Below are 27,434 nucleotides of genomic sequence, written 5' to 3' on the forward strand. Positions count from 1 at the left end.
ACACTGTTGAGTGAATAACGTCTTACATTTTCCAGTATTCTAAAATTCAACATGTAAACATTACTTCATCTTTACATTTCTTTTCACAACTTGCGTGCTAAAATGCAGAATATTTTTTTACAATCAAACACCTCTTCTGTAAAGTCGAAATCCTTGAACATAGTAAACTCTTCAATGACGCATCCTGCTTCAATAATTGCTTGCTTAACGAGATCTTCATTGATTGATAGAAGGGGAAACTTTTCCTTTCCAACAACATAATATGAGGCTCCCATGTAATCAATTAGGGTCAGATACCCTCCTGATCGCATAAGAGATACAGTATTCTTTAGACCACTTTTAAAGTCCTCCACTGTTTTACATGCGCAGATGAGGCATCCCGCAATGATCACACAGTCCGCTGGAGGGAGTGAGTTTGGCTCCAGAGGGTTGGCCTTGGTGACATCACTTTTCAAGACAGAAACACACTTTTTAATCTTCTCTGCTTTCTCTTCAGGTGTGGTACTAAAACGAGAGTTTATGTAATTAAATACCAATCAAAACAATACATCTCTTTGCTTGTAATATTTTCTATTTGTAGCATTTTTAAGAAAACAATTTCTATTTGACTATGGGTAAAAGAGTCCCTTGCACTTTGCATGGGTTCACATAGGCTGCTCATTTAATCTACCAGTTGGTGTTTTTTTTTTTTTAAATCTGTTTATCTGACAGCAAAGTCCTTTTTGCTGTATGTGATCTTGCACAAACTGACAGCTACTACTTGTGTGACATGAAGACAGCAGCAGAAAACAAATGTGAGGTAGGCTGAACTTGATGGACACACGTCTCTTTTCAGCCCATGTAACTAAGTAACACTGAGTAAACTGGACTTTATATACTGCAGCCGTTAGTTGGTAGTGTGACCACACGCATTATCACAGGACTGGCTATTACATAGAAAAGAAAATGGCAGAGGGTTCAATGCATGGAGACATGTAAGGAGAATCCTTAATTTAACAAAATTAAATTGATCATGTAAGCAACTATGGAAAACTGCATGCAGCAATATGTCTTGCATTTTAAATAAAAGTTGTTGGGTGTATATTAACCCCTTAAGGACCACGGACGTACTAGGTACTTCCGACAAAAATGGTCCTTATGGACCGCCATTCCCCTGCCGACGATTGTGTTGCTCCTGGGACGGGGGGACTGCCCAACAGCCCAGACAGTCCCCCCTTGGCAAATTCGGCCTCCGGCGGGCCATGGGATTGCTCTGAAAGAAACTATTTTTTTCATGCAGTGTGTTTGAGTCACAGCCAGGGAGGTGTGGTTATGGCTGCACAACAGAAACACAAATTATTTAATTCCTAGATGGCAGAGAATTGAGACTGCAGGGGCATGATATATACACCAGCACTGCTTAATTAAGCTAAAGTTGTTTTGGGGTCTATAATATCCCTTTTCGGGTATACATATCAGTACGACAGCTGCTAGAGGAATTTAAAATCCGCACTTTTGCTGCAGAAAGGTAGTGTTTGCAGTTGCAAGGTTAAACTACAGAGACATGGCGCATAGATGGTTCCCTATAGAGTCCATTTAAATTAATAAAATTTCACACTTTAGTGAATTGCAGTGTTAGTTGCAGAATGGGCTCTAAATGTAGAAAGTCAAAGTGATATATTTTCATGTTTTAGAGCTCTGAATTCAGTACACACCTGTTACCTTCCAAATCACAGACATATTTCATATATGGAGACCAATCAAAGGCATCTTCCTTGCCTTGCAGCCACTTTTCTATTTCATTCAGGTTTCCCTGATTGTAGTCAGTGAGGTAGATTTTTTTGAAGCTGTTGCTGGCTGGCAGTATATGATGTATTGAGGGACCAGAACCAATTTCTATGAGGCTTTCTCCTTGCAGGTAACCTAATCAGAATAATATATATCGTGTTACAAAGTCTCACCAAAATATATTTCTTTAAAGTCATTTTGCATTTTTCAAGCATATTTTAAAATTAATTTTTATTTGACTAAATGGATATAAAGCACTAAACACACAACTTATTTAGGATAATAGCCCTTCTCATTTGTAATGCCGCCAAGAATCACTGCATAGTCTGCAAATGGCTGTTTTCATATTCATGAAAAATATGATGTATCTGTATTCTTCAAAACTGTTGTGTCCATTGTATTTTCTTTGTGTGATTAAAGGAACACTAACATTAGAGATAAATATATGTACTTATTCATATTTAATATTTATTAAAGGAACACTATAGGGTCAGGAACACAAACATGTATTCCTGACCCTTGGCAAATTGGATCCAGGGGTACACCGAAGAAGGCATTGGCCAGATCAATGACTGTGAAGTATTTTGCAGAAGGTGGGACCCCAGAGAGCAGAGTGTGTGGGTTTGGTACAATAGGGGTGTCCAGGACTGTTGCTTCATTCACTGCACGGAGATCTTGGACCATTCTATACTTCTCTGGTTCACCTTTTGGAGTCTTTTTCTTCACAGGGAACAATGGGGTGTTGCATTTTGATTCACACTTGACAAGAGCACCCTTCTCCAATAGTGCTTTGATTTGAATTGAGATAGCTGCAGCTTGAGCTGGTTTTAAAGGGTATTGTGGTTTCCTTGGTAGCTTTGCTCCTGGAATGAGTTTTACCACCACAGGTGGAACCTTTAGGTGACCTATGTCCTCTGGGCCTGAGGACCACAGTTTTGCAGGTACTTGTGTCTTTAGTAATTCTGGGAAATTGGACCTCAGTTCCTTTGCATCCTCATGGGGATTTTCTAAGTGGAGCATCAGAGGAAGGGAGCACAAGGCTGAGGTGTCTGACACAGATAGAGGGGTAGATAACTCTACCTGTCCATCTGGAGTGAAGATGATAGATGCCTGCAGGCGTGAGAGGACATCAGCGCCTAACAGGTTAATGGGGCATGTGGAGGATACCACAAAACGAGCAAGCAAGCTAGGGTAGTTGCCAACTCGTAATGGAGTTGTTAAAGGACTGTGTCTTGGTAGGCCATCCACTCCTACACAAGAGACATCAATATTTGACAGAAATGATGGATCTGGCAGATCTTGTTCTCGCAGAACACTTCGGGCAGCACCTGTGTCAACAAGAAATGTAGTAGGTTGTCCTTCAATGGGTAGAGTCACAGTGGCAAGTGGCCCCCCCTTATCCCCTGTAGACACTGCCATGACAGGGGTTAATGACACAGGCTTGCCAATTTCCTAATCATCTGGTTCCTCTACAATTGGAACTGTCTTTGAGGCCTTGGGGACATGTGCAGCCTTTGTCACTTTCTTGGGTTCTGGACATTCACCCCTGAAGTGACCTTTAGCACCACAATTAAAGCAATGTCCATCCTCGGGTTTGGTACCTTTTGGAACAGGTCCGGGGCGGGACACCATGAGAGGAGCTGAATTGGGCCTTCTAGGAGTCTGGGCAGATTCCAGACCCCTAGCAACTAGGAGTAAGGTATCCAGAGGGACTACTTTATATTCAGGGCGTGCAGCAATGATTCCCTTGCGTATGGAGTCTTTGACACCTTGGACAAATGAACCGGACAGCATTTGAGAATGGATCTTGTCTGTGAGATCAAATCCCAAATCTGTAAACAGTTGAAACAGCCTTGCATGAAACTTTTCCACTGATTCTCCTTTTTCCTGTACAATATCAGTAAGGCCAGCAGCCTGATCTGCAAGTTTGTCCTTAGCCCATTCCTTTAGCTGGTTGCAGAATGCTACTCCGGAGGGGTAATCAATGTCACTTATAAGCAAATCTGTGCTGAGGTGGCGGGCAATGCTGGGCCAGTATGCATCTCCGGCTTTAATAGCACAAATACTCAGTAAATCACGCCATGCAGCGGAATAGGTCTTTTGAATCTGAACTATTCCTCGGTAAAAGGGCATAGGTTGCTTTTCTGGGAGTGATTTCATCAGAGCACTAGCCTGAGTAGGATTAAAAGCTACATATTTAGGAGGGGCCTGATCCCCCCGGCCCATATGTCCGAAAGGATCATCGAGGGAACGGCGAGGCGGAGGCCCCGTGGCATCTTGTGAGCCCTGGGATCCCTCCTCATACTCATCTTCGTCTGTGACCTGGACCCCTCTGAGTAATGGGGCCGCTTGAGGTGTCAGAACCGGGGGAAATGCGGGAATCCCGGATGCTGGGGTGGCCAGTGGATTATGAGCTTGGGGTGAGTAGTCACCGGGAAGTACCGGCATTAGGGGTGCTGGATAACTGGGGGCCGCCATATTGGAGGCGTGAAAGGAAGCTGCGTTAGGGTTAAGGGAGGTAGTGGCGGCCATGTTGGATGTGGGCACATCCGGGGTAGACTGTGCCGGATTGGGCATGACCGGGGTTTGGGGAGTGGCTTGGGAAAGGAAGTAGGCTTGGTTTGGATAGGGCAGGGCCATGTGGTAAGGGAAGGGGTATGGCCAGGCCATCTGGGCAGGGGCTGAGGTGGAACCTAGGGAGGGCGGGTTAGTTGGGCAAGGATTAGGGAAGGAAGTGGGACATCCGGGGTACGGAAATGAAACTGAAGGGGTGGGAACTTGGGCTGTGGGAGGAGTGGGAAGGAGAGAGAACGGAGAGAGATTAGCAGAGGCGGGTGTAGTAGGAGGGACCGGAGTGGGTGTAGTGGGATTGACAGTAGCGGGTGAGGAGGGGTTAGAGAACTGGGTGGATGCAAGTGGGAGGGTAGGATTATTGACGGAGAGAGAGCGTAGGGAAGGAATGGCGGATGAAATGTTTGGATTAGGCAGAGAAGGTAGTGCAGGGATGGATGAGGATGATGGGAATGTTAGGGATGATGAGGGGGAAAATAAAGATCCATCAGAATTCAGGACCGGACAAACAGGGGAAATGACGGGGTGGGTGATGGGAGGATTGGGAGTGGGGAACATGGTCAGCTGGCTGTCACTTATTGCTGACTGAACCTTGGGAATGGACATCCCCTGGGCGCCATTTTGGGGCGCTGGCTGAGGGAATGCCCCAGCAACATAATTATTATGATATACATACAATTTTACACCTTTGTGATCTATTTCTTCCTCAACCCAACCTTCCTGCTGAATAGCCTTTGCTACTCTATACCAGGCTTCTGCAGTACGTAATAAATCATTGATCTGGCCAATGCCTTCTTCAGTGTACCCCTGGATCCAATTTGCCAATACCTGTTTGCCTTCACACATGAAAAGTAACAGTATACATGGACTGTCATGCCCCAAGGGGCACAAAACTCTCCAAGTCAATTTGCAAAGGCCATGTGCTCTATCCTTGATCCATGGCAATCAGACCATCCAAAAGTTGTCCTACTCCAGTATGTGGATGATTTGCTGCTCTGTGGAGATGATATACCCACAACAGAATAATGTTCAATTAGTCTCCTTCGCTATTTAGCAGACCAAGGATGCAAAGCTTCACTTCTCAAGCTTCAATTCTGTCAACCAACTGTCATCCTCCTTGGCCATTGTCTATCCCAGGGTACTAGACATCTCACTCGTGACCGAGTTAGGGCAGTACTGGAAATTCCACCTCCAAGGACTTCAAAATCACTACATGCCTTCTTAGGCCTCATTTCCTACTGCCGAGCATGGATCCCAGAAGCCTCTCTGCTCATGCAACCACTCTATGATGCACTCAAGTCAGACCCATTCTGCCTGACCAATGAAGCACAAGACAACTTCTGTACACTAAAACGTGCCATTGCATCTGCTCCTGCTCTAGGCCTACCAGACTATACCAAACCCTTCAAGTTGTTTGTCTCTGAAAGACAAGGCCACGCTACAGGAGTCCTTACTCAAACAAATGACTTAAGAGGCCGTCAAAGGCCTATTGGATTTTTCTCCTGCCAGCTGGATATTGTGGCCAGAGGGACCCCCTCTTGCCTATGGGCCGTTTTTGCAGCAAGAGAAATTATTGAAAGAACTGCAGACCTGGTCCTTGGCCACCCTCTAGTTGTCTTGGCCCCTCATGACATTTCTGCCATCATCAACCAAGTACAACTCAAGCATGTGTCTCCTGCAAGACACCTACGCCTCCAGTGTCACCTCCTATTACCTGACAACATCACCATACAAAGATGTCAAGTTCTCAATCCGTCCCACTACCTGAGGGGGGTATCCACTATGGGTTTATCATGGATGAAACCTACATCTACCTTCTTACTGGTACCATCAAGAAAATGCATCCTGATTTATCCTTTCATCATGGACAAACACCTCTCTGCGAGGGAGCAGGATATGCCTTCTGTACCATGTGGTACAAACCAAACATCACTCCTGAACCTTGCTATGAAGATGAACTCTATCATTGGGTGGAGGTGAAACTCACTGCACACGACTTCTACTGTGACTCTGAAGGCAACAGCATGGTCTTGATTCAACTACCTTCAGAACTCAAATACTTGTACCGTCATTGGGATATTGCTATTCCACATGTCCCTGTCACCAAGTTGAAAACAAAATCATGGAATGATCTTGGGCCCATGGCAAAATTATGGGCCACCATGGATGAAACACAGCTACAGGAAAATGGCATTGCCAAATACCCAACAACTGACCATCTTGAAGCATGGCCACGCCACTTCCTGGAAAATGAATTTCAAGATCTAGTCATAGTGAATGATTATGACCCAGAGACACCTCATGACTGTTTTGAACAAATGAAAATGGAGACAATACATCTACCAACTGTACATGAGAATCCATTACCAGATCCTGATCTCACTCTGTTTGTGGACGGTTCAAGGTATGCTGATGAAGAAGGAAAATACCACACAGGATATGCCGTAACCACAACAGATGATGTTATCAAATCATCATCTTTCCCACCAGCAATGTCTGCACAAGAAGCTGAATTGCAAGCCCTGACTTCAGCATGCAAGATCTCTGAAGGAAAACGTGCCAACATCTACACAGATTCAAGATACGCTCTGGGTGTGGCACATGACTTCGGACTAATTTGGAAAACAAGAGGATTTCTTACCACTGCCGGTACACCAGTCAAACACAGCTCTGCAATCAAGGAACTAATGGATGCCCTCCTACTCCCTGAAGAAGTGGCCATCCTGAAAGTGAAGGCACATGGGAAGTTGGATACAGATGAAGCAAAGGGCAACCACTTGGCTGATCAGGCTGCTAAGCAAGCAGCAAGGAAATTGCAGGAAGTGGATGAAGAAGTGTCCGGACACGAAGAAATTCCTATTTTCACCTTGCAGACTCTTCCTACTGACCTAAGAATCTTACAGGAACAGCAAGCTACAACTACCCCCGAAGAAATACAGAAATGGAAGAAGAAAGGAGCAGTCCTAAAGGATGGAATATATTACAACAACTTTAGATTCTGCCTTCCTAAAAATCTATATCCTGCAGTTGTCCAATGGGCACATGGACCTGCACATCTGTCAAAAGACTTAATGGCTGCCCTCATACAGAAGTATTATGAAGCACCTGGAATCACAACACTGATCAACAGCTTCTGTAGGGCCTGTGTCATTTGTGCAAAATGCAACCCAGGAAAACCAACCAAAGTGCCCTTGAAACACCTGGCTAAGCCTATGTACCCATTCCAGAGAATTCAGATTGACCACATACAAATGCCCAAGAGTGGGCCTCATGAATATGCACTAGTAATAGTGGACATGTTTTCAGGCTGGCCAGAAGCCTACCCAGTGGCCAATATCACTGCCAAGACAACAGCAAAACGTCTACTTGCAGATATTGTATGTAGATTTGGACTTCCAGAAGTCATTGAAAGTGACCAGGGCCCAGCCTTTACAGCAACAGTGACCAAAGAAATCTGGACTGCTCTAGGAGTGACCCTAGCCTTTCACACCCCTTACCACCCACAAAGTAGTGGCAAAGTGGAACGCATGAATGGCACCCTAAAAGCCAGGATGTTAAAAATGTCACAAGAAAGAAAGATGCCCTGGCCAGAAAGCCTATCAATAGCTTTATTCAGCGTTAGGCACACACCTAGAGGGAAGCACTCACTATCCCCATATGAGATTCTATTTGGGACTGCACCCAGACTAGGTTGTTATTACCCACAACAGTTGCAGCTTCAAACTGATGTTTTAGTAGACTATGTAACTGAACTTGCAAGTTCCTTGAACAAAATACATGCCCAAGTTTTCTCTTCAATTCCAGATCCCGATTTTGATACGGGTGTCAGGGTACTCACCTGTTAGACAGACAGCCAGACGTGGCCGCTCCTGGAGTTCCCAACAGGGGACTTGAACCGGGGAACTTATCAGTCCTAGTCCTGATTTCTACCTCTGAGCCACAGCAGCTTTACACAGAGACTACTGAGTCCGGTCCTGTTCATCCTGGCATGACTAATACACCGGGGGCTGCACCTTGACTTGGCTGTGTCTCACCTGACTCTCATCGGTCATCAACAGGGTATTTAAACCCAGCCTCTTCCTGTGCTCAGGGTCAAGTCTTTGATCTAGTGTTCCTGTGTCGTACCAGTGTTCCAGTTTATCTGCTTCATATATTTGACCTCGGCTTCTAAATACGTTTATTCTGACCTCTGGCATCCCTTGACTTCGGCTACTCCTCGTTGTTCCTGACCTCTGGCATCCTTTGACCTCGGCTATCCCTCGACTATCCTGCTGCTTCAGTCCTTGCCTGTCCTGCGTATTGGCACTGCATCCTGCACAGCCCCCGTGCACAGACCCACAGGCCAGGTGAATTCTTACCTGACCACCTCGGCCTGTGGCTATCTGCAAGGGTGAGCAACATATCTGCGCTACAGACTCCCAACTCAGGTAAGACCCTGACAACAGGTACCCACAACCTGCTTCCCGGAGATTAGGTTCTGGTCAAGAAATTTGTGCGGAAACACACTCTGGAACCAAGATTTGACGGACCATTCCAAGTTCTCCTGATCACCTCAACCTCCGTCAAGTTGGCCGGCAGGCCACATTGGATCCACGCTTCCCATTGCAAGAAGACTCCTGCCCCAGAGGAAGCAGATACCGCACAACCATGTGCCTCTGGTACATCATCTCCTTAATTAGCTTAATTAAGGCCCAACAAGTAGCCATTACTAAAGATGCCAGTGGGTATACCTTCTGGTACAATTCTTCATGTACCCGTGTGGCTACTTACACTTTTGATTACTGTGACATTGTAGACTGCCCATTCCCTACGTCACAAATTCAAAATATCTATAGAGATATCCCTCATTCAAAGGACCCCTATGTTTGTGTAGTTGACAAGCAATGGGGGCACAACTGTAACCATTGGGGGGCGGCGGGATGGAATGCCGGGCCTGCCTGGGGTTACAAACCAAAAAGTGCCTTGTCTAAAGTAGATGATCACGGTAGATCCCTTCTCCAAAGAATGACTCTGAGGAAGCCTGGAGGGGGTATACTCATGAAATTAATCCTAAATATTGAGCATCCCAGCCCAACAGATGCAGACCAGTATGTAATGGGAATGTATTGGAAAAAAGGTTCCTATAACAAATTAGGGCACTTCTACCTGAAAGATATGTGCCACTCCCCAGAGTGGAAAGGAGCCACCCATATGGTCTCAAATCCATTAAAACCACACATCCAGTCCTTTAAAGACATGATGGCCATTGCTAACCCCACCTTTGAAGATACCATGGCCGCTGAAACAGGTTTTAATGATGTTAATTTATGGTTAGAATGGATGAAATATAATGCCAACAAACATAACAGAACCGCATGCTATGTGTGTGGTGGTGCCCGGCCTCACCTCGGCACCGTACCTTTAACCTTGCCAGTAGATATAGAAGAATGTGTTTTGAGTCTTTTGCCTACCACTACAACTTCAATAGGTCCCTCTGCAAGGCATGGACAGTAGAGTACCCTCTCCTAACCAAGGATGTCAAACCCCCAGATGGTGTTACAGTTTATAAAACCTGTTATGCCAATTATGATGGAATTGGTAAGTTCCTGGGTAACTTCTCCAAAGGGTATTGTGCCACTTACAGAACTGTCCCTATGTACCTGTTGCAATTTCACACTAGGTCATTAGGGGATATTTACTGGTTGTGTGGGGATTTACAGCTAAGATCCAGGATGGACAAGGAATGGTGGGGGGAGTGTACTCTGGCTAAAGCCATCATGCCTATACATATTATCTCTGACACACACCCTGACATACATGAGTCCATACACACACCAGCCAAGGTTAAGCGTGAAGCCCCAGTAAAAGGCAGTTTTGACCCTCACATTTACATTGATGCCATTGGGGTGCCTAGGGGGGTGCCCAATGAATTTAAAGCAAGAGATGAAGTTGCTGCGGGGTTTGAATCACTTTTTACCATAGTTACTGCAAACAAGAATTTAAATTGGATAAATTACATTTATTACAACCAACAACGCTTTGTTAACTACACCAGGGATGCCCTCCAGGGTTTAGCCAAACAGCTGCAGGCTACATCTCAAATGTCCTTCCAGAATAGAATGGCCTTAGACATGATTCTAGCTGAAAAAGGGGGTGTATGTAAAATATTGCCCGACACCATGACCTGTTGTACTTACATCCCAGAAAACACAGGTCCTAATGGTAAAGTCACCTTGGCCATAGAGAAATTAAATGAGCTCTCTGAAGAGTTAAAAAGGAATTCTGGGATAAAAGATCCCTGGGAAAGATGGTTTGGTTGGATGACAGGATGGCAAAAAGCTTTAATGCATATTGGTATGGCAATACTAATTTCTCTTTTTATTTTCGCTCTTCTCGTTTGTTGTGTCCTCCCTTGTCTAAGAAAATTTCTGCAGAAGACTGTAGACCAAGCGGCACCAACTTTTACACATCTGATAGTTGATGACCAAGATTTCCAAGATCTCAACTCACCCTGTATACCGCTGCAAACTATCCCTTTTTCTGATAAAGTGCAAGAGTTCTAGGTAGGGAACCAGCTTAGGGACAGCGTCCGTCTCTATGGAACTGACTGCCGTGCGGAGATGTGGTGGATAAGCCACCGCGGGTTACCAGCGGAGTGAAGAGATTTCCTGACCGTATTGACGGATGTGCTGCAGCCTGTTAGGGAAAGGAAGGGACAGAATTGCACTTTGCAATAACACCTAGCTAGCGGTCACTGGGTTTCTGTGCCTTTGGGCTAACACATCTTCTGGTATTAACAAATAAAGTTTATCTTTTTTAGAATCTAACATTTCATAGGGGGGACTGATGTAGAATTATTAAAAACCCTTTATTGATCCTGTATTGAATTTTTGTACTAACTCCATTTTAACTACATTACATGACAGATTTTCCTAACAGCATTTAGAATATTGAATAGAGAATGTATTTTCTAGAAGGACATGACTAACACCGGAATTATCAAGTTCCTGTAATATGAAACAAAGTATACTATAGCTAGGCCATGTGAAAACTGCTCTAATGAAATGTTCTTTCATAAAAAAGACCCTGAACCTGACCACGAGTCTGACATCACTAACTACCCAAAATGACGCCCAAGCCCCCCTTCCCACCGAGTAAGCCTCGTGCTGGGTAAGATGGCGCTTGAGCCATCTGTCCACACCCGTGTCCAGAATGACGCCACCTCCCGGTGGGAGGACACCTAGTCAGCCACTTAGTACTTGAGCCAATAAATAATATTGATGGGTGGACATTGACATAACCACTTAACACCTAATCCAATTAATGATGTTTATTTGTTGTTATCTTGATATTCAATGATGATGTAATTTTGCTCTTATAAGGGTCTGCGAGCCTGCTTTTAACCAGATGCCATTAAATTTTCTCGAAGTGCTTTTAACCTGAACTCCATGTGTCAGTGTGAATTTTACTTCTGCGTATACGCAATTTAATCATCTCAGATTTGGACAGGAACAGATAGACATTTAAACATATTTGTTTATTTTTTAAATTAATCTACATCAACCCTATAGTGTTAAAATCACCATTTAGTTGGCTTGCCTCCCCTGAACCCCCTTTGAAGGGGCTAAAACTCACCTTATTTCCAGTGCTAATCTACCTCCTTGGTGACATCATAATAGTTTATGATTCTTAGCCAATCAATGAATCTCTATGAGAAAAATTCAGCGTCTCCCTAAAGAGAGTGGAGATGCTGAGCGGCAGTACTGCATACTGTGAAGCACTGCTCCAGGAAGCACCTCCAGTGGCCATCTAAGGAGTGGTCACTGGACATGTCCCTAGGCGGCAATGCAAACACTGCCTCTTCTCTCATCTACCTGTACAGTGTAGCAGGACCATCGTAGCAGCATTTTAGGCCCCGGTCAAGGCAGTGCACTGGGGCCCTGCCTACACAACCACTCACAGGTATAAAAATGCAAATTGATTAAGTTAAGCTCATATTTATTGTTAACTTATACAAAATCAATGTTTAATCATTTAAAAAACAATAAGTAATCCACACAAACGTTTAGTAGGTAGCAGGAGGAGGCAACTGATATAGGCTGTTAAAAATATTAGAAGAACTTTATTAAAGCTATAATGCTTCAAAAAATGATGTGTGTTGATTTTGTCTTGCTTATATACAATTAGTACGTGTACGTTATTTTCGTCAAGGTCAAGATAGGTATTCGCAACAGCAAGACCACATGTACAGATAACAGCTGATATTTAGTCCACCTAAATGTTCTAATAAAGAGGGTTTGAATGTTCTGAATACATTTCTTGGAATAATATACTGAAAAGTAGGCAAGCCTATGGGGCCTCTAAGCTTTTGGGGCCCCTGGACAACTGCCCAATGTGCCCATGCGTTTAGACTTCCCTGCGGTATAGCATCTGACTATTCAAGTTATTAAAATATGAATTTCCTTTTTTTGCAAACGTAGAAATGCAACATAGTAAAACACTATAAGTTGATTAACTGAAATGTGTAGGGACTCGAGAAGCTTATTTTAGAATTCAGCATTAAAAGGACACTCTAATCCACATGATCAATGTCAATGTCGTCCAACCTATATGGCATTGACTGAGTGAGAGCAGAGTGTGTAAGCGCCAGCAATATACTTACCTTAAGATTTATTCCTTCTCCTACAAAGCAGTTGCCAAGAATATTATCTATGGCTTTAATTTAATGTTTAACCCCTTAACGATGTTACAGCGTTCTATGCTGTCCCCATTATAATGGGCTTTAAAGCCGTTGCGGTGGCATAGAATGCCATAATGGCTCAAGCCCCCAGGAGCCAGGAGAAACTTACCTCCGCCGTGATCCTTTTCGGGAGGACTGCCTGACAGCCCAGGCATCCCTCCCCTGGCAAATCAGGTCCCTGGGGGCCATAAGATCGCTCTCAAAGAGCAATCACATGGCCCCTTATAGCTGGCTATAGATCTGCCAGCAGGGGGACTGTCTGGGCTGTCAGACAGTCCCCATGCTGGTGGGTAGTGTAAAAATTTTTTTATTAAACATGTAAAATAAATTTAATGTGTATATATATATATATACGTATAATTACAATAATAAATAAATAAAATATTGTAATATGTAATTTCATTCTAACTGTATTTTGTTATATATATATATATATATATTGGAAACAAAATACACTTAATATTGACATTCTATATATATCTATCTATATATAAAATACAAATAACTGCAAATATATATATATATATATATATATATATATAAATATATATAATTACATTAATAATAACATAAGTATACACGTAGCATTTAAATACATATATATGTATGTATATATTCTACGTATATATTTAAGTAATCTTTTTTTTTTAATTTAATTTTTTTTATTTTATAATGGTAACAAATAAAAAGGGGGTACAGAAAGAAGAAAGGGGGGATGGGGTAGTACACAATGATTACATCAAGTTATTCCAGTATAATATATAGCAATTTACAATATAATATATAGCAATTTACAATTTACAATGCGGAGGATCACAAAATACATTTAATACATTCGTCTTTATCTAGGTAAGTTGTCAAATGATAGTATTATTGCACCATTATTTAGCGCATTATGTGTATGGCTCAACATATCTCGTATTGTGCATCTGTGGGTTAACCATTTTCCTGACTTGGGTCTACTTAGGTGCGTAGTTTTCTGGATAAGGGCTTATGTTGATATATGGTAGTGACATATGGTAATGATCTATATTACTGTTTGGTTACGCCTTTGGGGGGTACAGGATTGTTAGCCAAGGACACCATGACTGTACTATATGCTTCGCCTTCGTGTGGGATTCAGCGGAGAGCAATTCATATTTATAATATTGGTGTAGTTTGTCCAACAGTTCTTTACATGACGGACAATATGTGGTTTTCCAATGTTGGGCTATAAGTGTTCTGGCTGCTAATATGACATGAGAGGCTAGTGTCTTAGCCGCTTTATTCCACAATATTGGGAAGAGCAGCATAAGAGCCATCAGCGGTGTGAGGGGTGTAGAATAGTCTAGTGTGCTTCGTAATATGGATTGAACCTGCAACCAAAGTGGTTTGATCAAACCACATTCCCACCATATGTGGGTCATAGTACCCGTGTCTACTCCGCATCTCCAGCAAAGAGGGTTTGTCTCGGGGTATATTCGGTGTAGTCTCTGTGGTGTCAGGTACCAACTATAGATTACCTTTTTGTGAGCTTCAACATGAGAGAAACTAGACGTGATCCCTTTAAGGGTGTTTAGTGATTGGAGCCATTGGTCATTCGAGATATGTGGTATTCCCTCTTTTTCCCATTGGGATACATATGTGAAAGAGTGCGGTGGCCTATCCCCTAATAGGGCCTTATAACAAACAGATAAGGCTTTGGGTTTAGTCGGTGAAGAAAGGCACCTATTGAAGATAATTACTGAGTGGGCCGCTCGGGGTGTTATTAGTGAAGTTTTCACTGATACTTTACTTTGCATCATGCTCTTCAGTTGTAGGTATTTAAATGTATATGATGCTGGTAAGTTTTACTTTGCCTGAAGATCAGGGAAAGGTAGGATTTTCCCTTGGGAGCAGAGGTCTCTGATATGGGTGATACCATGAGCATTCCACGGTTTCAATGATAGACCTGGAGTAACCCCTTCTAGCGCCCCCAAAGGGGCATATGTGCAAAATTTCCCTTTGTCAGACATCATGGTTAGGACCTTGTCCCAGACTTTCATAGACAGTTTGGTGGTAGGATATAGCTTTCCTTTCTGATTCCTATACGGTGTCTGAGACCACAGAATATGTAGGAGTTTGTGTGGGAGTGTTTTGTCGCGTTCCATATCGACCCATTGTAGGGTATGCTTAGGAGTGTGGAGGCGTATGGCGGATTCCAGGAGGGCAGCTTCATAATATGCAGATAATTTTGGGAAACCTAGTCCTCCGTCTTGTTGTGTAAGTTGCATTAGGGATAAAGGCAATCTAGCTTTTGCTTTGTTCCAGATATATTTGGTTAGGATCGATTGGAGGTGTTTCAGTATAGATGGTGGTATGTACAGTGGCAGCATTCTAAATATGTATAAGATTTTCGGCAATAGTACCATTTTAATAGAGTTTAATTTGCCTAGCCACGATAAGTGGACGTGTTTCCATAGTTGAAAGTGTGAGTGACATATGAGGTGCAGCGTACCATAGTTGAGGGACACCATTTGTGGGACATGTAGCGTTAATTTCACGCCTAAGTACGTAATGTACTTTTGTCTCCAGTCAAAGTTAAAGTTTTGGCGTAGTACGTATATTTGTGATGAGGGCATGTGTAGTGGTAGGGCTTGTGTTTTAGTACTATTAAGTTTATAGTATGATATACGACCATAGTCTCATAAGGTTTCCATAAGTCGAGGCAAAGATATCTCCGGCGAACTAAGGGAAAGTAAGATATCATCGGCAAACATAGACAACGTGTATTCATTCGTGTTGATATGTATTCCTGTGATGAGCGGGTCTTGTCGGATTTTGTATGCTAAGGGCTCTAACGCTAATATAAAATGTAAAGGGGACAAAGGGCACCCTTGCCTGGTACCATTCGTAAGTGTAAACGGGGTTGACAGGAATCCTGATTGATATACTCGAGCAGTGGGGTGTCCGTATAACGCCATGATACCTTGTATGAGTTGTTGTGGGAAGCCAAATTTAATCAGCACTGACGTCATGTATGCCCAATTAAGCCTGTCAAAAGCTTTTTCAGCATCTAAGGCTAAAAGGATGCTTTTGATCCCTGTCGTTTCGATGTGGGAAAGTATATTTATAATCTTTCTGGTATTGTCAGAGCCTTGTCTCCCTTTAATAAAGCCTGATTGGTCGTTATGTACTATGTGTGGCAAAATGGGGTTTATCCTGTTGGCTAGTAGTTTGGCATATAATTTGGTATCACAATTTAAGAGGGAAATCGGCCGGAAATTGGAGCATTGAGTCGGGGGTTTTCCCGGTTTCGGTAAAGTTGTAATATGGGCTTGGAGCATGTCTGCGGGCATACATCCCGTTTGGAGACAAGTGTTAAAGAGAGAAGTCAAATGGTGCACCAGTATATCTTTGAAGGTATAGTAATATAGGTTTGTGAACCCATCCGGTCCGGGTGATTTATGTTTCGGTAGTTTATTTATGGTGTCTAAGATTTCTTGCGTGGTGAATGGTCTAATCAATTTCTGACAGTCTTCCGTATTAGAAACATAGAAACATAGAATGTGACGGCAGATAAGAACCATTCGGCCCATCTAGTCTGCCCAGTTTTCTAAATACTTTCATTAGTCCCTGGCATTATCTTATAGTTAGGATAGCCTTATGCCTATCCCACGCATGCTTAAACTCCTTTACTGTTTTGTCGCGTTCCATATCGACCCATTGTAGGGTATGCTTAGGAGTGTGGAGGCGTATGGCGGATTCCAGGAGGGCAGCTTCATAATATGCAGATAATTTTGGGAAACCTAGTCCTCCGTCTTGTTGTGTAAGTTGCATTAGGGATAAAGGCAATCTAGCTTTTGCTTTGTTCCAGATATATTTGGTTAGGATCGATTGGAGGTGTTTCAGTATAGATGGTGGTATGTACAGTGGCAGCATTCTAAATATGTATAAGATTTTCGGCAATAGTACCATTTTAATAGAGTTTAATTTGCCTAGCCACGATAAGTGGACGTGTTTCCATAGTTGAAAGTGTGAGTGACATATGAGGTGCAGCGTACCATAGTTGAGGGACATCATTTGTGGGACATGTAGCGTTAATTTCACGCCTAAGTACGTAATGTACTTTTGTCTCCAGTCAAAGTTAAAGTTTTGGCGTAGTACGTATATTTGTGATGAGGGCATGTGTAGTGGTAGGGCTTGTGTTTTAGTACTATTAAGTTTATAGTATGATATACGACCATAGTCTCATAACGTTTCCATAAGTCGAGGCAAAGATATCTCCGGCGAACTAAGGGAAAGTAAGATATCATCGGCAAACATAGACAACGTGTATTCATTCGTGTTGATATGTATTCCTGTGATGAGCGGGTCTTGTCGGATTTTGTATGCTAAGGGCTCTAACGCTAATATAAAAAGTAAAGGGGAAAAAGGGCACCCTTGCCTGGTACCATTCGAAAGTGTAAAAGCACTTGTATTGATGGATGGTAGGTGTATCTCCTGTAAAAAGGAGTCCACATCTGCCTGTGTAGGAGTATGGTTGTTTGTGCCGGTCGCTAAGTTATAGAGGCCGCCATAGTATCTGCCGAACTCTTCTACCACGTCTATCGGATTGGTAAGTTTGTCTCCGTTTGTATTATGGATAAATGCTATCCTCGAGGACATGGCCTTCGACTTAAGTTGAGCTGCTAATATCTTTCCTGCTTTGTTCTCTTCCTTAAAAAATGTATGTTTAAATTTCGTCAATAGATACGTGGTTTTAGCTTGATCAATGTCTTTCAGTTGAGCTTGTAGGTGTAGTATTTGTGTCGTGATGTCATGGGAAGGTGATTGTTTGTTCTTATGTGAGAGCTTTGTGAGCTCCGAGTGTATGTCTAGATAAGCTTTCGTGCGTTGTTTTTTATTAAAGCTAGCGTGTTTGATAAATTGACCCCGGATGACCGCCTTGTGGGCTTGCCACAGTGTGTCTATTGTCGTTTCAGTGGTGTCATTTATAGAAAAATACCTTTCTAGCTCTTCAGTGATCTGAGATACCAGTGTGTGGTCCGTGAGTAAGGAGTCATTAAGTCGCCATGTTCGGTTCCCGGTAGTAGGGTATTGTGTGGTTATGGACAACGTTATTGGAGCATGGTCGGACCACGTGATAATGCCTATTTCTGCTTTGGATATTTGTGGAGTTTGTAAGGTAGGGATTAAGAAACGGTCAATCCGTGAATAAGTATCATGAACTAAAGAGTGATGCGTGTAATCCTTGTCAAGCGGGTGTAAATTCCTCCAGATGTCAGTGTAGTCGTGTGATGTCAGTACGTTCTGTATGAGGGAGGAAGCGCGTGCTCGGCGTCGTGCCGTTGTGGGTTTGATGTTGGCTGATGAAGTGGTATCCATGACTGTATCTATAATAAAGTTCGTATCTCCCCCTATAATAATCTCACCCAACTTATGTGCTTTTGCAAGGTTACAGACATGGTCTAGAAAAACATGTTGGTCATTATGTGGACCATATATATTAACTAGAGTATATTGGATATTGTTGATGAGACATTGAAGGATTAAATAACGTCCCTTTTTGTCACTTAACTTTTTTATAAAATGAAATGAGACTTCCTTGCTAATTAGAATCGTGACTCCTCTTTTTTCTTTTTGTAGGTACTATGGTAGCTGATCGGAAAGTGAGTGGATGTGAGTTTGGGGTGTTGCGCCGTTTGGAAATGCGTTTCTTGAAAGAAAGCAATATGTGCTTTATGAGTTTTCGCTTCTAATAGGGCCATTCGTCTTTTATAAGGTGAGTTGAGCCCTTTGACGTTTAACGATAATATGTTGAGTGACATAGGAGGGGGTCTCCGGTGTCTATGTAGATTGCTGATCTCTTCAGGGGGTTGTCCCGTGTATAGGGACAGTGGTGTGTGGTGTAGTCAGAGACAACATAGCTGCATTGAATCAATGGTAAATCATAGATATATCGCAAGGTGATGTTTAGAGTATACCGATAATGGATCATTGTGCAATAGAGGGGAACTTGGAGGGAGGGTTGAACAGAAAACACAAAACTAACTATGTACAGAACAGAGGTCTCTATGGTGAGACCTGGGTATGTCACTTTCAGTCGGGCACTTAAGCCCATAGGTGGGGTAGAGAATCCCAATTTTAAAATAAGGTGTGCGCTATTGTTGGTAAGCTTGGTATCATACCTCATGTCTGTTTCTGCCCGCTAAGCGTGAGGAAACGTGTTAGGTGTTGAGTTGCTAAAAACACCAGCACATCAGTGTATGGGCATGTACCAAGGGGTTGTGTGTCACCTTTGAACTTCACGGGCAGGGTATCTAAGGTATTGAACTACACAATGCTAGGTACATTTTACCACATATGTAATTTACACAGTACTCAGGCATTATATAGCTATTAAGGCATACGTTGCTTAGTGTAAGTTAGGTAAGGTTTATCATCAGACAGTGCTATTAGCAGTGGCGTACTAAGGGGGGGGCGGTCCGCCCCGGGTGCCATCCAGTAGGGGGGTGCCACACTCTGTCCCTCCTGCTGGTCGTCCTCTCCCTCGCGGCTCAGGCGCTCAGTGAGTGAGTCAGAGCACAGGGAGGGGATTCCCAGCCTGTGTACTGAGTCATCACTGAGCACCAGGGATGCTGTTATGGAGTGTGCCAGCAGGGGGCGCAGAGCGTGTATTCTGCAAGGTTTCTCCCCTGCGGCCACTCTGCCTGCACCTGCTGCACTGCCTTAGCTGGGATGGAGAGAGACAGCCCCTGAATTAAGGTAAGATAATAATATTGTAAATTCACTCTCACCCCCTCCCTCAGTCACCCTGTCACCCCCCCACTCAGTCACCCTGTCACCCCCCCTCAGTCACCCTGTCACCCCCCTTCACCCTGTCACCCCCTCACCCTGTCACCCCCTCCTTCAGTCACCCTGTCACCCCCCCCTCAATCACCCTGTCACCCCCTCCCTCAGTCACCCTCTCCCTCAGTCACCCTGTCACCCACCTCAGTCACCCTGTCACCCCCCCCCACCCTGTCACCCCCCCACCCTGTCACCCCCTCACCCTGTCACCCCCCCACCCTGTCACCCCCTCACCCTGTCACCCCCTCCTTCAGTCAGCCTGTCACCCCCTCCCTCAGTCACTCTCTCACCCCCTACCTCAGTCACCCTGTCACCCCCCCTCAGTCACCAGTCTCCCTGTCACCCCCTTCCTCAGTCACTCTGTCACCCCCCTCAGTCACCCTGTCACCCCCCTCAGTCACCCTGTCACCAGTCACCCCCCTCCCTCAGTCACCAGTCAACCCCTCCCTCAGTCACCCTGTCACCCCCCTCAGTCACCCTGTCACCCCCCTCAATTACCCTGTCACCCCCTCCCTCAGTCACCCTCTCACCCCCTCCCTCAGTCACCCTGTCACCCCCCCTCAGTCACCCTGTCATCCCCCTCACCCTGTCACCCCCTCACCCTGTCACCCCCTCCTTCAGTCACCCTGTCACCCCCCTCAATCACCCTGTCACCCCCTCCCTCAGTCACCCTCTCACCCCCTCCCTCAGTCACCCTGTCACCCCCTCCCTCAGTCACCCTGTCACCCCCCCTCAGTCACCCTGTCACCAGTCACCCCCCTCAGTCACCCTGTCACCCCCTCAGTCACCCTGTCACCAGTCACCCCCCCAGTCACCCTGTCACCCCCCTCAGTCGCCCTGTCACCAGTCACCCTGTCACCAGTCACCCTGTCATCCCCCTCAGTCACCCTGTCACCCCCCTCACCCTGTCACCCCCTCACCTTGTCACCCGTCACCCCTCTCAATCACCCTGTCACCCCCTCCTTCAGTCACCCTGTCACCCCCCTCAATCACCCTGTCACCCCCTCCCTCAGTCACCCTCTCACCCCCTCCCCCAGTCACCCTGTCACCCCCCTCAGTCGCCCTGTCACCAGTCACCCTGTCACCAGTCACCCTGTCACCCCCCTCAGTCACCCTGTCACCCCCCTCAGTCACCCTGTCACCCCCCTCACCCTGTCACCCCCTCACCTTGTCACCCGTCACCCCTCTCAATCACCCTGTCACCCCCTCCCTCAGTCACCCTCTCACCCCCTCCCTCAGTCACCCTCTCACCCCCCTCAGTCACCCTGTCACCCCCTCCCTCAGTCACTCTGTCACCCCCCTAAGTCACCCTGTCACCCCCCCTCACCCTGTCACCCCCCTCAGTCACCCTGTCACCAGTCACCCTGTCACCAGTCACCCTGTCACCCCCCTCAGTCACCCTGTCACCCCCCCAGTCACCCTGTCACCCTTTCACCCCCTCTCAGTCACCCTGTCACCCCCCTCAGTCACCCTGTCACCAGTCACCCCCCCAGTCACCCTGTCACCAGTCACCCTGTCACCCCCCTCAGTCACCCTGTCACACCCCTCAGTCACTCTGTCACCAGTCACCCTGTCACCCCCTCCCTCCGTCACCCTGTCATCCCCCCTCAGCCACTCAGTCACCCTGTCACCCTCTCAGTCACCCTGTCACCCCCCTCAGTCACTCTGTCACCAGTCACCCCCTCCCCAGTCACCCTGTCACCAGTCACCCCCTCCCTCAGTCACCCTGTCACCCCGTCTCTCTGTCACCAGTCACCCCCCCAGTCACTCCCCCTGTCACCAGTCACCCCCTCCCTCAGTCACCCCCCCTCAGTCACTCTGTCACCCTGTCACCCCCTCCCTCAGTCACCCTGTCACCCCCTTTCCTCAGTCACCCTGTCGCCCCCTTCCTCAGTCACCCTGTCACCCCCTTCCTCAGTCACCAGTCAACCCCTCCCTCAGTCACCCTGTCACCCCCTTCCTCAGTCACTCTGTCACCAGTCACCCCCTCCCTCAGTCACCCTGTCACCCAGTCACCCCCTCCCTCAGTCACCCTGTCACCCAGTCACCCCCTCCCTCAGTCACTCTGTTACCCCCTCCCTCAGTCACTCTGTTACCCCCTCCCTCAGTCACTCTGTTACCCCCTCCCTCAGTCATCTCCCTCACCCCCTCCCTCTGCCACCAGTCACCCCCTCCCTCAGTCATCTCCCTCACCCCCCCTCAGTCAATCTGTCCGTCACCCCCTCCCTCAGTCACCCTGTCACCCCCACCCTCAGTCACTCTGTCACTAACCACCCCCTCACTCTGCGACCAGTCATCCCCTTACTCTGCCACCTGTCATCCCCTCACTCTGCCACCCCCTCACTCTGCCACCTGTCACTCCCTCCTTCCCTCACTCTGCCACCTGTCACTCCCTCTTTCCCTCACTCTGCTACCTGTCACTCCCTCTTTCCCTCACTCTGCTACCTGTCACTCCCTCCCACGCTCTGTCAGCCCCTCCCAACTACGCTCGGCCACCTGTCCCCTCCTCACTCTGCCAACCCTATCCCACAGCACACTATGTGCCTTACAATTCCCTACACACACTACATCCCACCCCCACACTATGTGTCTTACCCATACTACATCCCTATCACCCCTACACCAGGTCTGTCTCCTAAATTACTATCAATAAAGATTTGTATCAGGACAAGTAGATTGTCACGGCAGACAAGTAGATTGGGCAAACACTTTAGTCCCTGGACAAGTAGTTTTTTTTTTTTTTTATTTCAACACCCCTGCCCTCTCTGTCATATACACCCCCGCCATATACACCCCTGCCTTGTCATAATATCCTCCCTGCTATAAACCCACTACCTGGTCATAATTCCCACCCTGACATATACCCCTTTAACATGTCATAGAATACCCACACTACCATAATCCCCTCCCTGCTATATACCTCCACCGTATCATAATACACACCCTGCCATACACCCTGGCCCTGCCTTGACATAATATCCTCTCTTCCATATAACACCCAACCCCATTGTTCCCACGCGTGACATAAAACACCATATACTCACCACCTCACCTGCAGTCGCCTCCTTCAATCCACTGTGTGCAATGGCACACACTGTCATAGTATCCACCACACTGTCCCACCCTGCCATATACCTTTCTCCTGATAGTAATACTCACCCACTTACATATACATCCACGTTGTCACATTCCCCCAGACAGATAGGCCAGATATATACTGGAAGGCAGTGAGATTAAACATTTTTATGGACCATATAGGAGTTTGTGTACGCCCTGCAGTAAGCCGGCAGCCGGGGTATGACGTCATCCTGGCATCGGCATCACTACTGGTCGTGCAGGTGAGCTGTGAAGGAAGAGCACAGAGATCCCAGCCCAGCAGCAACCGCTTGTCACTCCCAGAGTAAGGTAGGGAGGTTGGTTGGACCTCTTAATAACTAAATGCGTTTGTATATCTGTGCTTGTGTATATGTTTAGTAGATAGCTCCCTAATTTGTTGTCCTTAAATATGTCAATCCCACAAAAGGATAACAAATAAGTGAGTTATCTACTAAACAACCTAAAGATTAAAATTAAGAAAAAGGCTTTTTAAATTTTGATCTTTTAGCTATTTAGTAGAGAATTCCCTAAATTGGTGCCCTTATGTGAGATTCCATATGTAAAGATACCAAATTAGGGTGCTGTTTAGCAGATAGCTCCCTTATTTGGTGTCCTTAAATATGGCAATCCCACATCTCAGCATCTTGCCATCACTACACACAAACACATCCCTGCATTCCAGTGCAAACACTACATACAAACACACCTCTGTATTAAAACCTCACCATTATATATAGCCACACCACTGCATCTCGCCAACACTACACACAAAAGCATGCCTGCATTAAAATGCCAACACTACATACAAACACACCCATTCATTCACTCACACTTACTCCATACAAAAGCATGCTTACATTGAAACATGCAACCACTGCTCAATGCTACATACATTAAAAAAATGTGGGTGTTTTGTACATTTTAAAGTGCAAAGGGGGGGGGGGGGGAGGGGTGCCAAAACTAGGACCCGCCCCGGGTGCCATATGCTCTAGGTACGCCCCTGGCTATTAGTCTCATTGCGTCAGAATGTTTAACATTAACGTAACAGTAAATATATAGACATTTTGCGCTGTAAAGTCTATTGTATTGCATGACAAGATTCATAAGCTTCAAGTGAGATAGCGTGTCTAACTCTCTGTGCCGCATGTATGTCTAACACATGGGGCTTCCAGGTATGAATATTGGCGGGTATTACCAAGATTTTTACTAGGCCGATCCAATTAGTTGCTGGCCATGTTATGTTAGACAGCTTGATTGAAGGGTCGAAAATGTCTAGCAGAATGTTTAACCTTCAATGAACTATACTTTCAGACCCGATGTGTAACTAAGTCATAACAGAAGGCTTGCTTCTTAACATTGTTTTATAACATTGGTCGGGCTGTCACCAGCGAGATTTGCGGTAAACTAAACAGGAGTATATAAACTGATTTCTATTATTCCCTTATTATTTTTTTGTTTTTGTTTTTATGCATTTTCAAATTTTTTTTGTTAGATTTTGCATTATTACGTAGTGAATATATACAGATATATACATATGTTTGTCATTTTTTTTCTTTTTTGTTGTGTTTTTTCTCTTTTTTTTTTAAAAGATTAAGCACTAACATGTGCTATGAAATATTCGTCCACGTCGTTGAAGCGGTTATGCGCTCCGTTATACACCAAACTGGTGTAAAGACAGGTTATTTAAACACATGATAATTATTATAGTCACTTATCTGCCGCTGCGGAATGCCAGTCTGGAACAAGTTTCATTTGTGGCTTAGCTGATCCGTTTCCAGCTGGGGTGTCCTGTGCATCGGCCTTTATGGGGATATCCCACTCTGACAGGGTGCTCCTTCCATCTCCCAGATTCAAGATGTGCCTTTCAGTGCCATTGCGCTTGACGATCAGTCGAGCTGGAAACCCCCATTTATAGGGTATATCTGCGGTACGTAGGGCTCTGGTAATTGGCATGAAGGTCTTCCTTGTTGCCAGTGTAGATGCCGAAAGATCTGTGAAGAGCTGGATTTTGCCAAAGGCCTCAGGCAAAATTGGTTGTTTCCGTGATGCCTGCATTATGGCCTCTTTAGTGGTGTAGTAATGAACCCTGGTGATGGTGTCTCTCGGAGTAGCTGCAGGGAGGTTCTTGGGTTTAGGCAGTCTGTGCGTTCTATCAAGGAGCAGAGCTTCTTCAGGAAGATCTGGGATCAGGAAATGGAACAGCGATTTAACATGAGTGCTTAAGTCCTTAGGTGTGACCTCCTCAGGGATTCCGCGAATGCGAATATTATTTCTTCTGTCCCTGTCTTCGTGGTCAGTAAGTTTTGTGAGGATTGATTGGAGTCTCGCCTCCATGTTACCGTAGGCCGCGGCAACGTGATTGTGTGCGGAGATGATCTCTTCCGTTTTGCTTTCAAGGTAATCAGTACGGTCACCTAAGGCCTTGACGTCGTCCCTGATCTCCTTTGCCAATTTGGCAAAATCCGCTTGGAGAGTTGTTTGAAGTTCTTTCAGCATTTTGGCAATGGAGGAATCCGTTGCCGGGATATGTTTCGTGGAGATGGAGGTAATATCACTTCTATCTGAGCTCGAGGCCGGCGACAGGTTCCCTCCAGCGCCATCTTGGATTCGGCGTGGTGGTGAACACATAGCCGAAATCTGCATAGAAGGCGCTTTCAGCTTTGCTTTCTTCGCCGATCGGTGAGCCATCGTGTCAGCCATGTTCACGGTTTGTGTAGAGGCAGGATTGGAGCGGCAAACGGTTGCAAAATATATGCTATTCGCTCTTTAATGGGATTCTCGTGCGGAGCTGATCACTCACACGACCATCTCCTCGAGCAGTCAGGCCACGCCCCCATTTAAGTAATCTTTTAACATAATTATGTGATTTAATTAATTAAAATTTGATGGACGTGCCTGACAAACAAGGCAGAAAGTGCAGAGAATTTTATTTACCAGCACTATATTTAACCCTGTAACTATCCAAGACACCATAAAACATGTATATGGGGGTACTGTTTTACTAGGGAGTCTTTGCTGAACACAAATATTAGTGTTTCAAAATGATAAATTGTATTACAACGATGATATTTTCAGTAAAAGTTATGTTTTTTGCATTTTTCACACACGAACGTCACTTTTACTGACAATATTATTGTTGTAATATGTTTCACTGTTTTGAAACACTTATGTTTGTGTTCAGTGAAGTCTCCCAAGTATAACAGCACCCACCCATGTACCGGTTTTATGGTGTTTTGGAAAGTTTTTTTTGAAATTTGGCAGTTTGGTAATGTTGCCTCTGGGACGTATGGTAGCCCAGGAATAAGAACTACCCCCATGATGGCATACCATTTGCAAAAGTAGACACCCCAAGGTATTGCAAATGGGGTATGTCCAGTCATTTTTAGTAGCCACTTAGTCACAAACACTGGTCAAATATTTGTGTTTTGCACAAAAACAAATATGAACGCTAACTTTGGCTAGTGTTTGTGACTAAGTGGCTACTAAAAAGACTGGATATACCTCACTTGCAATAACTTGGGTTGCGTACTTTTGTGTACTCATTCCTGGGCTACCACAGGGTCTCAAATGTAACATTACTAATCTGGCAAATTTTTATGTGAAAAAAATGAAAAATGGAATGTGCTATATTTGACCCTGTAACTTTCCAAAACACCATAAAATCTGTTAATGGGGGTTACTGTTGTACTCGAGAGACTTTGCTGAATACAAATATGTGCATTTTATTGCAGTAAAAGCAAACAGTATTATGACATTTACATCTAAAATGTCAGGCGGAACTACACATTTTTTTCAAAATCTTAATTTCTGGAGCTTACTGGAGTCCTAGAGGTCAACTAACAGTGCCCACTGTCCTATGACTTGAATTCCTTCCTGCAGCATTTAATTCTACTAACGTACTCCAGGATGACAACACTATTCTTTAACTACCCATCAACTATCTCTGTATGTATCATTGTTTTTAACAAATGTGTAAGAAGGACGTTGTGCTGATAGGAAATATTCATACAAAGATAGACATAAAGTTATACAAACAATCTAGCCAATCTAGATAGAACAGATACATATGCAGATAAAGTGAGACAATCTGACCTAACTGGCACCCTTACCACTGACGTGGGCAGTGGGCAGCAGCTGAACAAGAACTGTACATGTAGACTTTAATTGCTGGCAGATGTATCATGTTGAGAAAAAAAAGGTTGAAATCATTTGGCCACGGTGAGTTGGACATATGCATTCTACTTACTGTATTTATTCCAGTCTGTTTCCCGACATGTTTTTGACATTATAATGTGACATACCTGAGGCAACTAAATGTTCAATAAACTTGAGCAGAAATTGTGATTCTTTATCTATTTCTGGAGCTTCTGGATCCAAAGCATAGAAAGTGTCCAGATATTTCCTTGCATCAAAATCATTTTCATATTCAGGAGATTTTTCTGATAGCTCCCTGTCCATTTCTTTCCTCACT

The 27,434-nt window shown here is 44.9% G+C and overlaps 1 protein-coding gene across 1 annotated transcript; it reads right to left on the reverse strand.

The window, feature by feature from the left end:
* On the reverse strand, window positions 1–27,434 carry LOC134577513 (nicotinamide N-methyltransferase-like). Its single transcript, XM_063436280.1, has 3 exons — window positions 27,265–27,434; window positions 1,695–1,902; window positions 1–504 (listed from the first exon to the last, which is right to left on the reverse strand). Exons 1-3 carry the CDS (start codon window positions 27,419–27,421, stop codon window positions 84–86), a joined length of 786 nt encoding a protein of 261 aa, XP_063292350.1. The 5' UTR covers window positions 27,422–27,434; the 3' UTR covers window positions 1–83.

Source organism: Pelobates fuscus, chromosome 11 (assembly GCF_036172605.1).
Source record: "Pelobates fuscus isolate aPelFus1 chromosome 11, aPelFus1.pri, whole genome shotgun sequence".
In the NCBI taxonomy this organism is placed as follows: domain Eukaryota; kingdom Metazoa; phylum Chordata; class Amphibia; order Anura; family Pelobatidae; genus Pelobates; species Pelobates fuscus.

Bases quoted from the DNA above. Each gene is read 5' to 3' on its own strand.
- LOC134577513 (XM_063436280.1), bottom strand. From the start codon at position 27,421: ATGGACAGGGAGCTATCAGAAAAATCTCCTGAATATGAAAATGATTTT. The intron at 1,903-27,264 runs GTATGTCACATT...TATTCTGATTAG, and splicing joins TGAACATTTAGTTGCCTCAG to GTTACCTGCAAGGAGAAAGC. The intron at 505-1,694 runs GTGTGTACTGAA...CTCTCGTTTTAG, and splicing joins TGTGATTTGGAAGGTAACAG to TACCACACCTGAAGAGAAAG.